Here is a 14080-nt window from a genome sequence, read left to right as displayed (position 1 = left end):
AAGTAAGTAAGTAAGTAAGTAAGTAAGTAAGTAAGTAAGTAAGTAAGTAAGTAAGTAAGTAAGTAAGTAATGACAAATAACAAGCAAAATATCCAGAGCATAAATTTTGAACTGTTACTTTGTCAATAAAACAGTGAAAACGATGAACATTAGTGTTACGAAGTTACCCGTAGACCAGCAGAGGTGAAAGAAGGTGCCGGGGTGAATGGGTCTAACTACAATGCCACGAATTGATTTAAAACTTTAACAAAGGTTATATTTCTTTAGAATTACAAAAACCAACAAATAACAATGTAACAGGTACCAGTAGCAATAAACAATTCTAGGAAAGACCAGATTGGTGCAATAAACAGATCTTGGGCTTCAAGCCCTCACTTTACAGTTCCTGAGCTCCCAGCTCAAATTTACACAAGGGCAGAAATCCCTCAATACCTGGAGCGCTTGCTCCCAACATATAATATCCAGCCTTCAAAAGGCATTCAGTAATCTTACTTTAAAAAAGAGCTAAGAGGCTCTCAGTTTTCAAGCCTATTCAAGGCAACACCAAAAATGTCTTACATCTTTTGGCCTTCCATGGGCCAGCTTACAAATTAAAACAGGGGTATCTCGTACCCAACCTATAGGGCCTTCGTGTAAAAAGAAAGATATGAATTCTTAAAACCTAAAGGGCACTAGGCTGATGAAACAGGGGCTATTCCCAAACTATGGAGGTGACTCGTATAAGAAAAAATTTAAGACATTATGGAAAGGAAGAAAACAAGTTACAAAACATAGTCACCTCAAACCAATATGAAGGGGAGCTTGAGAGGGTACATCACTCTCTATCCCCCATTTACAGTTAAAGATTTTATGAAGTTCTTACATGAGCCAAAAGGAGACTTACATTTTAAAGAAGTTGGTTACATAGTTAAAGTTTCGGACCTCTCCCTCGGGTTAAACTGCAGAGCTAGCAAGAAATAAAGATGTTAATTGGCCATTACCTTGTTGCTGTACTGCTGCCTGATGAAAGAGGCTCCGCCCGCCTCCTGCTTGACACACACACTAGTTCAGATGATGATCAATTGGCCAAGAGACGTGAAAATCCGCAGTTTATAAACCCTCAGGGAAAGTTCAAGACCTTTCATGAATAAACACCCACGCCCTCTCCCTTCATTGGTGAATTTAAAAGTTACACTCAAAATCGAGGGAGAAGCCTATGATAGGCAGAAAGAAAATATAAATATTACCAACCCAAAAATAAGGAACATTAATTAGTTAAAAACACCTTATGAATATAAAATTTCTTTAAATCAAATTCATCCACTTCGCACCAGAGTGCATGATCATAGTTTTTATAGTGACGTCTGTTGAAGAAAGTCCAAACTTCTTGATGAAGGGCAAACAAAACAAGTAGAAATTCACACAGTACTGGAAACTTCACAATACCAAAATTACGTCAAATTACTGTAGTGACATCTTCTGAGTAAAGGTTTAAGTAGGTCTAGTTTCAAGTTCACTGTTTCTCCTGTAGAGTTCTTTTAGGCGCAAGATTTAAATGCGCGGCGTTGGGGTGTACCTCCCGGTACAATTAGCAGTCAGCATGAATTCTTCTTTTAACTGTACATTAAGTACAAAATATGAATACTCACAGATCCACTTTAATGTGTGTGTTCATATTTCGAAAAATGCAAAACTATATTAATGGAAGTGATGATAATGATGATGGCTGTTTTAAGGGGCCTAACTTCAAGGTCACTGGCTCATCATCATCATCATCATCATCATCATCATCATCAATGTCCCACTCCGGTTGCCCGGATATGGTTTCACTGGCTCTTATTTATAGAAAATAAAAAGGCAAAGACGATACAGAGAGACTGAACATTAGGTACACTCAGACTTGCCAAGTCTCCCGATTTGAGCAGGAGACTCCCGATTTTTCATCGTTCCTCCCGATCTCCCGATTTTCAGAGCAATATCCCTAATTTTGGTATTATTTTCAACTACCGTGTATTTCCTCGTTCTATCGATACATGGCTGAGTATGGCTGGTCGATAGTAGTTCTAATAATGATATCAGATGGCAGTACAGGGCACGGTGGCCAGTCATGTGCTGCTCTTTGGTCTATAATACAGTCATTCTCTTTGCAAGTGAGTCAAGCGAATAACATTCTCTTTGGAGTAACCTAACCTCAGAAGTAGCACACCATAGTTGTTTTACCCGTAGAAGTGCTCGTGTTGTGCCTTAATATTTGTTTTGGCCAAAATGTCAAAAAAGAAATATGATGCAGTGTTTAAAAGTGCTTATAGGGAAGAGTTACGTGTTTGAGTGAATCCAGAAAGGGACCAACGTTCACATTCTGTACTATATGTAGGTGTGAATTTTCAGTTGCACATGGCAGAAAATGCGATATACTCAAGCATATGCAAACGTAAAAACATAAGGAGAGTGTCCAGTCTGTAGAAAGAAACCAGAAACTGAACTTTTCATGTAAAAACCAAGATGTAAATCCTGTGACGAATGCCAAGGCGTTATTTACGTCATTTATAGTAGAACATAACCTGCCTGTAAATTGTGCCGATCACGCTGGACCTTTGTTTCCCAAAATGTTTCCCGATTCGGAAATCGCTAAACGATATGGGTGTGCTAGAATGAAAACAGCGGCTATCATTACAGAAATGTGCACGGAAGAAAGGGCAAAAATTGTATCACATTTGCAGGAGAATGCATTTTCTGTTGCTATTGATGGTAGCAATAAAAGCGGCTTGAAGATATATCCCATTGTTGTAACATTTTTTAGGCCTGGACTCAATGAAATTCAGAGTTGTCTACTCTCTGTGCCTAATTTAGAAGGGGATGCTACTGGAGCTAACATTGCCAATCTTTTACTCTCAACTTTTTGGGAATTCTGCATTCCATTAAAAAACTGCCTAGCTCTTGGTGCTGATAATGCTCTGGTAATGGTAGGATTAAAGAATGGTGTGGCAGGATGTTTGAAGCGGGAAAATAGTAACAATCATCGTAGGCTGCTCTTGTCACCTAATTAATCTTGCTTATGAGAAGGGTGCGGCGTGCTTGCCTGTAAATGTAAATGAAAGTGTAATTGATATATTTTATTATCTGGAAAGGAGTGCAAAGAGGAAAGAAAAGTTCAGAGAATTTCAGACTTTACACAACACTGAGATCAGGAAAATTCTGAAGCATGTGCCTACTCGATGGTTATCACTAAGAAGGCCTTTAGATAGGATTTTGCTTCAGTGGGACCCTTTGGTTACATTATTCAGGAGCGAAATTGTGAGTAAGGATTCTCAGATGGGAACTTTGAAGACTTACAAAATTCCTAAGCACAGTTTAAGTGCAGATGTGTCTTGTTTGTCTGAAAATGTTAAGGAATGTCATAACATTTTACCTCACTCCTCAGTTAAAAGGAAAACCCAGTCATCAGTTTCACTTAAAAAAAATGAAACTACTGATCACACTAAGAGCCATGCATTGTCACGTGACGAACGACTTTTCATGTTCCTTTCATCAAATTTACATAAATCTTTTTGCCTTTTTCTCTCAAGTTTTATGGATATCTTTGAGAATCCAAACGTAGCTCTTCAGTCAAGTATGCCGCACATCCCTTATTGAGGTCAGTTTTGGAGGAACTATTGAAGAATGTGATGGCAAGGTTTGTGAAACCAGACGTTATTAAAAGATCCTCCTCTCTCCTTGATGTAGATTATCATACTCCAGCAAATCAAAAGGATGATTGTGATTTGATGATAGGGAACTCTGCGTTCGTTTTAGTGAACACCTTGAAGTCTGAGGAAAAGTGCCTATTCTTTAAGTCTGTTAGAAAGTGTTTCTCTTCATCGTGTGACTACGTGGTACACAAATTTCCATTTAAAGATGTTTTAATTAATGCAGAAGTTGCAAATATTTCTGCTATAAGTAAGGCATTATGTTCTAGCTGATTGATTGATTGATAGATTTTTCATTAACAAGTGTCTGAACATTTGGATAAAGAAACTGATATTCTGCACTCCCAGTTCTGTAACTTTCAGCTCGAAGAAACAGACCTGGCAAAAGGAAGAACTGATGCTCAATGGGCATTGGTAGGTCAGATGAAATCAGCTGATGGTGTACTTAAATATGACACTCTCTAAGGTGATGCTTGCTATTTTATCAATTCCACATAGCAATGCAGAATGTGAAAGGATTTTTAGCAGGGTCACAAAGACAAAAACACAGTTCAGATCCTTGCTGTCTGAATAAACTTTGGAGAAATTTAACCTTGAAATCAGTTCAGCAAGGCAAGTGCTTTGAGCAAAAATTTAGTTCCGAGTTTCTGAAGAGCGCTGTCAGCTACTGGTGTGTTGAACAATAATTAGTCGTAATGTGATCACCATGTTGAAGGATGAGAAGTCACATGTTTCTACAGTTCAGGTATGTCCAGTATTTAGTATTCAAATGTAAAAAAAAAAAAAAAAAAAAAAAAGGCAAATAGAATTGTTAATGTATTGAATTATAATGAATTTGTACATGTTCTGCCATCAGTGATGTGTCGTAATACGTCACGATTCGCTGTGAAATTTCTCCTGATTTTTCACTTTTGAAAGTTGGCATGTCTGTACACATTTCTCATGCTAATGAACACTTTAAAATTTCACTCTGGAAACCTCACCTGCTTGTACTCTGTAATGATGGCAGTGTTACGATTGCTCTCATTCTCAGCCTTTTCCACTTCACGCTTCAACATCTCCTTTACCTAATATACATAAAACATACACAAATTAAAATATCTATCAATAAGGAATAAATACAGTAGTTTTTCACAAGTTCATTAGCCTGGAAGTAATACAAATTTAAATTAACGGGTGGGGGGAGGGGGAGGGGGAGGGGGAGGAAAGAGAGAGAGAGAGAACTGGTTTATACAATTGATAGATGACACTGGAGGTTGCCTCACTTTCTCCTTAATCTACAATTCCCACATCAAATAATGATATTTGAAGAATGCCTCACAGCTTTTGTGATGATCCTGGGAGGCAGGCTTGTTGGAGCTGAGGAGAATAATAATAAGAACTAAGATTGATAAGAAAACTCATCTAAGGAGCAGATGAAAGGGTGAAAATGTGGAGTTTTTTCTTTCATATAAGTATGCCTGATCTTGTTCCTTCTCTCCACTGCACCATCAACCTAATTTGACTTGCCACTGTGTTTATCCTTTGCACAAGTTCTAAAGCAACCAGGCTTGTAGTTTTACATGACTGTTGAAATCTTGATCATAGCCACGGCACCTCCAGTTTTACGTGGAATTTTAACCACAGGGATATAATTTTTCATTTAAAAAATCCCACATGCATTGGCCATGATTCAAACTGACTACCATGAAGAGAAGCTAGAGACCAGACCACTCTTCTACCATGTCACATTTGCACATGTTCTTATCCTTGTCTAGTCTTTGATGAATAATGAGTGCATTTCCATGACATGCAGAACTCCATGTATGACGGTGACTGGCCAACATTTAGGTCCATAAAGGGAGACTGGCTTCATGATACTGTTGTAGACCTTGGCCTTCAGATGGTCGGGTATTCTGCGGTTGCAGCGACAGCAGTGACCTGCCTCCACTTTAGCCAGTCCACATTGACATGGACATGAGCATGGGCAACAGGAAGGGTGTCAAGTCCACACAGGTGATGGAACCAAGGTAATTGAACCTGCCTGCTTTGTTTAGAAACTGTCCAAAAATTTGGATGGTTCTGACTGTCTGCACTCTATGTACTCTGTTTTCTTGGTGTTTAGCTACAGTCTGTGTTTTGCAAGTCTGGCTTCCCATGCTTGCATTTGTTCCTGAAAATCCCGATGCTCTTCGCTGGCCAAGAAGACATTGTTTGCGTACTGGAGGGTCCAAGAGTGCAGTGTTTGGATGTCCGCTGACACCATGTCCAAGCAAAGGATGAATAGCAGGGCTGACAGAGCTGATCCCTGATGGACGATAACTTGGATGGAGAAAGACTGCAATACGGTACTACTGGTGTTACAGTAAAAGAGCTGCATCCAATGGGCATACTCTTTAAGAACACCATGAGACCGAAGTGCCTGTTGGATCAGCTCATGAATTTGGTCAAACGCCTTCTGTAGATTTAAAGAAAAAGCTGCATGGGCTGGTTTGTCCTTCTCCCAATGTCTCTCCACGAACAGCCTGACAGCATGGATGGCATCTGTAGTTCCACTGCCCTTCATGAAGCTAAATGGTTAGGCACGATCTTTATGATGCTGCTGCTGCGGAGGTGGCTATCGAGGATGCTCTTGAAGAGCTTCATTGTATAACAGAACAGTTGAATGGGTCGATAGTTGGTGGACTCTTTGATGCACCCTTACACTTCCAAATGGGTACTGTAATGCTGGTGGTCTAGGCTTGTGGGCGGCCTCCACAATCTTGTTGAACACACATGGCAGAATTTCAACACTATGCTGACCAAGCATCTTCCAAATCTCAGTGGGGATGTCGTTGGGGCCGGTTGCTAATCTCCTATTGAACTTCTACAGTTGAAAATGGCAGAACTGGTCCATAGATGCTTCTGGTTCTTTGAATCTGTGGATGGGGGAACTCCTTGTTGCTGATCTTGGAGAAGTAGCTACTCCATCTGCTAAGGATTTCAGCCAAATCTTGAGGTATTTGGTGGTTTTTATCATTGATATTCATGACATCTTGTTGACTGATGACGGAAATTGGCAAGGCGAAATATTTTATTTGTCCCCTCTGGTGTGCCCAGCTATTTGTACAGCTCTGCACAGTGCTGGGCTTTAGCTATTGCAACAACTCGTTCTGCTGGAGACTTCCAGATTTTGTACTACTGGTGAGACACAAGGTTTGCAATGACTTGTAGACCAGCTTCTTCTCTTTGTTGTCTGCACAGTGTCAGCCCACCACTGGACTTGCTTAGCAATAATTTGCCAGAAAGGCTTAGTCTTACCAACAGTATCAGCTGCTACAGCATGATACTATTGCAGAGGGCCTAAACCGGTTGGCTTGGGTCAATAATCAGTGTGCAAGGAGTGCCTGTGAATTAACTCTTGTGCTCAGGTAGCTTCCACCACTTGATACATTCAGACCCAGTCATGTGGGTCGTCGTTTGCTGTCCAAGGTCAAGCATGAGGTCGAGGAGCAGGAGGCGGTGATGGGATGACTTTAGCATTCATGATCAATTTGGGGTTGCTGTGCTGTAGCAGCCAGTAGCCAATCTGGGATGTCCATCCGCCACCATAATAACTGATAAGGTGGGCTGGCCGTTTCTTGAACTAGTTGTTGGCAATGACATTATGTGCCTCTGCACAGTCGAGAATGCGATGGCCATCGTTGTTCCAGTTACCAAAGTCTTGTCCATTATGACATGGGGGTATTCATTCCTCATTAATCCTATGTGGCCATTGAGGTCTCCATCAATTAATATATGCTCACTCAGGGCGAATGATCATAGATGCGCATGGACGTTAAACCATAACCCTTCGTCCTCGCTGTATGGGTAACTTGACCGGGGTGCGTAGCATGACTCTACTCAAAAGGCAGCATTGTTGGATTGAATTTTGATGGAGATCAGCTGGTCGGTGATGCAGCAAACTTTGACAACACTGTCTCGTAACCTCTCATTTAGAGCAACCGCGACGCTACTCTGATTTGACCTTCGGCTGTAATAAGAGATCTTGTAGGCTTACCAATATCCTTGGTTTTCGCTCCAATCCCCTTGGTCTCCTGTACACAGGTGATTTTTTTGCCTTGACTCTTCAAGACCACTTAAAGTTTGCAGCTCCAGCCAGTGAGCGTACTGATGTTGATAGTAGTTAGACATAATTGGCAAACTAGCACCTTTGACCTGCCCTGTCCTTGAGCAGGTAGCCTTCGCACAATTCCTACTAGACTGCTCAGCCCTTCAGAATAAATCTGTCAGTCTCTCGGAGTGAACCAGGACAGTTCTCTCATGCTTATATGGGTCATCATGCACATCACCTCGCCAAGACTTTACCAATGTATATTGCTGCCAGCCTTCTGAGGAGATACCGTGAACATTAATGTATTGCTTGATTAGCCATGTTAGATGCAGTTCTCTACACCAACCTATCCTGGGCTAATCTCTTCATTGCTACATAACTATGACAACCTACATTCTATCTAAATGGTTCATCATGCTGATCCTTTGGTCTCCCTCAGCCGTTTTTATCCCAAATGACTCCCTCCAAAGCTAAATGAACAAGTCCTTTATGTCTGAGAACGTGACCAACTAACATCTCGTTTGAGTCAAATATTGCCATATCTTTCTCTTCACACCTACTTGATTCAATACCCCTTCATTTGTGATCCGATCAACCCATCTCACCGTAAGCTTGGAACCAGCGCTCACATTCTACAGATAAATGCAGAAGGCCTGTCAAAGGACAAATGTGAATACCTTAGTAAACTAGCTAATGACCTGAAAATTGACATCCTAACAATACAAGAAACTCATTTGACAGAGGAAGATTTGGAAAGTAGGGGTCAGATTGCAGGATACAAAATTATAGCGAGTTTTTCCTCACTTGTCCATGGATCAATCATGTATGCCAGAAATAATATTTGCAACATTTCAGAAGTGAACTCCCAAAGAGTGAAAGATATAGAAATAATAACTAACAAACAAGGTCATTTGACTATCGCATCAGTTTACAAACCAACTCACTCCAACTGGCCAACTCCACCACTGCCTTCACTGCCCACTCCTTGTATATATGTAGGAGACTTTATCAGCCATCACACATCCTGGGGCTACCCAAACAATGATGAAAATGGAGAAAAACTGGCTAAGTGGTGTGACAGCCAAGACCTGTATCTCAGTTTTGATACTAAAGCAGAGAAAATATTCCACTCTCTGCTAGATGGCAATCTGACACCAACCCTGATCTGGTTATTGTTTCCACAGATGAAAGAAAACTCCCCCTAGACTACACAAGAAAAGTCCTTCAACATTTTCCAAGAAGCCAACACAGACCCTCTCTTATCAATATAGGTCTTGAAATACCAGTTATAAGATCCATACATAAACCAAGATGGAACTTCTATAAGGAAAACTGGGACCAGTACAGATCAGAAGTAGATAGTAATCTGTGATGGATTCCCCTGAAGGCAGAAAATTACAAGAGGTTTCTAGGTGTTGTCAACGGTGCAGCTAAGCAAAACATCCCCTGGGGATTCAGGAAGCAGTATATTCCATGCTGAGATAAAACTACCCAAAAATGTATGATAGTTATCAGAAAACTGAAGATCCTGAAATGGGAGAAAGGATATTAGAAGATTTGAGTAAAGGAAGAAAAGAGAAATGGAAAGATCTAACTTCTCAGCTGAGCTTTACTCACTCCAGCAGAAAAGCATGTACCCTCCTTAGGAAACTAGGCGCTGCTTCAAACATACACAAAGAGGAGCCAGGAATAACACCAAATGAAATGGCACTACATATCTAATCAAAAGCTGACAAAATTCCAATAGACCCCACTATAAAGAAACACATTGAAAGAGAGATGAAGAAATTGAACAACAGCCTCCAAAATAACTCTACTCTTGCTAATTCATTCAGCAAAGAAGAAATTGAGAAAGCCATCAACATGCTAAAAATGAGGAAGGCCGAAGGTTCAGATGGTATTTTCCCTGAATTCGTAAGATATCTTGGGAAGCATGGGAAAATATGGCTCAAGAACCTCTTTAGTGACGTATTAGAAACAAGAATCATTCCCCCGGAGTTTAAGATGGCTCACATCATGGCAATCCTCAAACCAGGAAAACCAGCAGATGACCCCTCAAGCTACCGTCCTATTGCACTACTGAGTGTCTGCTACAAACTGTTGGAACGCATCATCCTCAACCAAATCCAGGAAATAATAAATGACATAACACCAACATACCAGGCAGGTTTCAGAACCAAATGAAGCTGCTGTGAACAAGTATTAGCATTAACATCACATATTGTGGCAGGATTCCAGAAGAAGCTAAAGACATCTGTCGCTTTTGTTGACCTGACAGCAGCATAAGATACAGTATGGCTGGATGGACTACTATTCAAAATTAAAAAGCATATTCGCTGCCAAAAACTTACAGCCCTTCTGAAGAACATGCTGACAAATCGTTACTTCAAGGTCATGATAGGGCAAAAAACAATAATGTCTTTTACAGTAAAAAATGGAAAAAGGGTCTGTCACATTAGAAGAGGGGGAAAGCATTCTCTCCAATGACTTGGAAACCTTGAATGCATACCACACGAAGTGGAGACTTCGTCCAAATCTGGTTAAGACAGAAATATGCTCATTCCATCTGTGTAACCAAACAGCTCACCAAAAGCTCAACGTTGTGTTCTGCCAGCAAAGAATTAAACATAATTTCAACCCCAAGTACCTTGGCATCACCTTAGATCGTTCTTTAACATACAAAAAACACCTGGAAAATACAAGTCAGAAACCTAAGTCATGAAACAACATTATGAAGAAACTAGCTGGTACGACATGGGGTTTGCATCCACACTACGCACTTCTGCCCTCACCATGGTTTATCCAGTGGCTGAATATTGTGTCCCGGTGTGGCAACGTAGCGCTCATACTAGAAAGATTGACGTCCATTTGAACGAATGTATGAGAACCATAACAGGCACACTAAAATCCACCCCAAACCGTGGCTACACACTATCAGTAAAATACCACCTCCGGAACTGAGACGACAGGAAGCAACTATACATGAGTGGAAAAAGTTACACCATCCTGATCATCCACAGAATCTCCCAATCCATGAGGTCCTTACTGACCTACCTCCTTCTCATCTTAAATCAAGGAACCCAATATGGCATGACATAACTGGCTTCAATATCTAGGAAAAATGGCATCAAAGCTGGAGCTCTGCATGTGTGAAATACCAATGCATCCAAGACCCCACAACTGGACTCCCAGGATTTCACTCGAAGAGACACCAATGGTCTAAACTCAACCGTTTAAGAACAGGCCACGCTAGATGTAATGCCATGCTACATAAGTGGGGACTTCGAGAATCCCCTGCCTGTGATTGCGGAGCCCCTTTCCAGTCAGTGCAGCACATTATTGAGGAGTGCCCTCTGAGGAAGTATGGTGGACCACCCCAAGATGTCATCATTGCTACACCCCCTTTTTAGAATGGCTACAATAACTGGGCACTGATTTGTAAATGTGAACGCTACCAACATTCTTGTCCTTGTATATAGTGTACATTTTCTTTTTCTTTTGTATATTTGCCATACGATAAATAATAACCGTAAGCATTCTACTATAACAGTGTTCCACAACCATTTTCTGCTCATGGTACACTTACAACTCGACACGGCACACCAATGTATTATTACATGTTACAAATCTCATGTTATGGTCCATATTGAAATGTACTTAGTCAAATAATAATTTGACACCAATGAATATGACACTATTAATATAAATATGTAATGTCATCAATCCCTATTATTATTATTATTATTATTATTATTAGAATGATGCAGTCAGCTATGGACTAAGTCTACACAAGCTACCTGCTATTTTTCTTACACCTTTTTGTGTGTCTATAATAAGGTTCTTTAACTTCACGCTTCTTTTCTGTCACTCTTCCACTGAGATGCTGTGTGATTTAGCAGGATACCTCTCTGGATTCTCCCTCAAATCTGCAACTGTATAAAAATGGTTCTGTCTTGAATTTGTTTGGGGTTCATGCCCCCATCTTCATTCGGCTAACCTCCCATCAATAGAAACCAATGTCAAAAGAACTGACTTGATCTTCCTCTGAAAATCTCTCACTGGCTCCTTTAACCACCATGTAAAAAGATGTATATCGAGGTGTGTACATGGACGGGAGTGAAAGGGAGAGAAAGTGTTGTTGAGTGAATGAATTACTGTACCAGTGTAAATATGTGAATAATGTAATTATTGTATATATTAGCTTATTAGGTCTGTGAAGCAACTAATGTACATGGGGCTTGCCCTTTTTCACTAGACCATCCATAAAATCTGTATGATTTGTGGTAAATAACAACAACAACAACAACAACAATAACAATAACAATGATGATAAAATAATAATAATAATAATAATAATAATAATAATAATAATAATAATAATAATAATAATAATAATAATAATAATAATAATAATGCCTCGTTCCTTTAGATTTTTTGTGCACTTCTTTAAGCCAACAGGGATGTGTTTTCCATTTTTCTTGAAGTGCAAGTATTGTACAGTATATGCCAATCTATGTGGGTTCATTATCTTTAGGTGTCCATAAAAGATCGGACTCCTCTTTCTGATTATGGTAGCAATCTTCTTTATTCTCTTATACATTTCCTACTGGATCTCAGATGGAATATAAAACCCTACGACACTTTCTAGGGTCCTAGAATTTCCCTGAGAAACTTCCTTTCCTTTTTCTTAATTGTGGCATCATCTATTTTGGCTAGTGTCTCTGCAGTGCAGAGGCATTCTGGACTGACTACTGTGCATTAGTACCTCAGTTTTGCCCGCAAGGGGATTGATCTGGAACTGTAGGTATCATGGCACAGTTTAAAGGCCATTTCTACCCTCCTTGCTCCTTCTCCTGGCAATTCTCTTTTACAGTCATAAGGAGTAAGGATCTCTCTAAGGAACTTAAATTTCTCAGTCCTCTGGATAATTCTCTACAGTGTTTCAATCTTGCTGATATGATCCATTTAGGTGAGTCCATGTACAATGTCTTTTCAAATGAGATCCTCAGGCTAGTCTTAGCAGTTACTTCTTGGAGTGCTTCTATTTGTTTTACTGCTTGCATTCAGGAGATAGTGGGTTCCCACCCCCACTGTTGGCAGACCTGAATGTGGTTTTGCATAGTTATTAGATTTTAAGGAAATGAATATAACAGTGTATGATGCCAAGAAACAACAACATTTTGAAAAGTAAAGCTTACCCGTGTTGTTTCTTCTTCTAACCTCCTCTTCTCTTCCTCAGTACGCACCAAGGTGGTTTTCAGGTTCTCCAGCTCATTTGTGTATTGGTCAGCACTATCTTGAGCTTCTGCACACAGAAAGACATTCAGATACAAATGATCATAATGCATATTTAGTGTTTATTGTGTTTCAATACACTATATAAAGACTTAGCAGATGAATGGCATGGTTTATTGACGCTGTTGATTAATATTAGAGGTTCAGAATGTCAGGTCTGGTTTCCTGGATTATTAGATTTGATTCTAATCCCTAGCAGGTGTTTCAGGAAACTTATCTTGCAATCCCAGTCAAGAACATGGGAAGGGAAAGAACAGACTATTTTACCTCATGTAAGTTTGGTAAACATTTTAGAGAGAACTAGTTCAATATTCCCTTTGTAATTTTGATCTTTCAGCACTCAAGGGCAGTTTTACTTTCTGTTAGTGCATACAAGAAAAACATTAGTCCAAGTATTTAAGTAGTTAGTCTTAACTACATTTATATTGTTTCCTGTTATAATGATATACCCAAGTGAAGTTTAGAATTGTAGTACAGTTATTTTATTAGATAGTATCTTGTTGCTTTATTGCAGTGCAATCCTTTCAATATTTCAGCATTTAACACCAGTTTTCATTTCTGTTAGTGCATAGTAGAATGAAGACTACTACAACAACAATAAAGTATGTTTCAATAGTTTCAGTTAACCTGTTATTTCTATAATTTTAAAATTAGGAAGTAGAATAGTAATGTACTTATTTTATTAGTAACTTCTTTGCATTTTCGTTTTTAAATTTTCAACAGCACATGCTATTTAACTTACTAAACAGAGGTTGACACAGCAGACAAAGCATTTCAAACAAGTTACAGTATGTCTTATAATCAGACTAGCAACTAGCCCCGCTTTTGCACGGGAGCAGTTATGAATTTAAGGTGATAGGCTACTTTTACATAAACATAATTTATTAATTTCATCTACGTGTTGCTGATTTCCAACTCTGCTGTGTTGTTGTGTTGATCAGGAGGAACATTATTTCCAATTCTTCTTTGTCACAGGCTATTTTTAACCAAGGACTTACACGATTTCCTTGCATGCAACAATACTCCTTTTCTAATCATGGAAATATTT

General features: G+C 39.6%; 1 protein-coding gene across 5 annotated transcripts in view; it reads right to left on the bottom strand.

Moving 5' to 3' along the window:
* GAPcenA (GTPase activating protein and centrosome-associated) overlaps positions 1 to 14080 on the bottom strand; it is a 316010-nt gene that overhangs the window by 73769 nt on the left and 228161 nt on the right. For all 5 annotated transcript variants that reach the window (XM_067138159.2, XM_067138162.2, XM_067138164.2 and 2 more), the window contains 2 exons: positions 12936 to 13042; positions 4649 to 4732 (listed from right to left, as the gene is read on the bottom strand). In XM_067138159.2, coding sequence (XP_066994260.2) covers positions 4649 to 4732; positions 12936 to 13042 — 191 coding nt within the window. The remainder of the gene's footprint in view (positions 1 to 4648; positions 4733 to 12935; positions 13043 to 14080) is intronic.

Source organism: Anabrus simplex, chromosome 1 (genome assembly GCF_040414725.1).
Source record: "Anabrus simplex isolate iqAnaSimp1 chromosome 1, ASM4041472v1, whole genome shotgun sequence".
Taxonomy (NCBI): domain Eukaryota; kingdom Metazoa; phylum Arthropoda; class Insecta; order Orthoptera; family Tettigoniidae; genus Anabrus; species Anabrus simplex.
The sequence above is the reverse complement of the archived record's forward strand: the minus strand, read 5'-3'. Positions and strand labels throughout refer to the sequence as shown.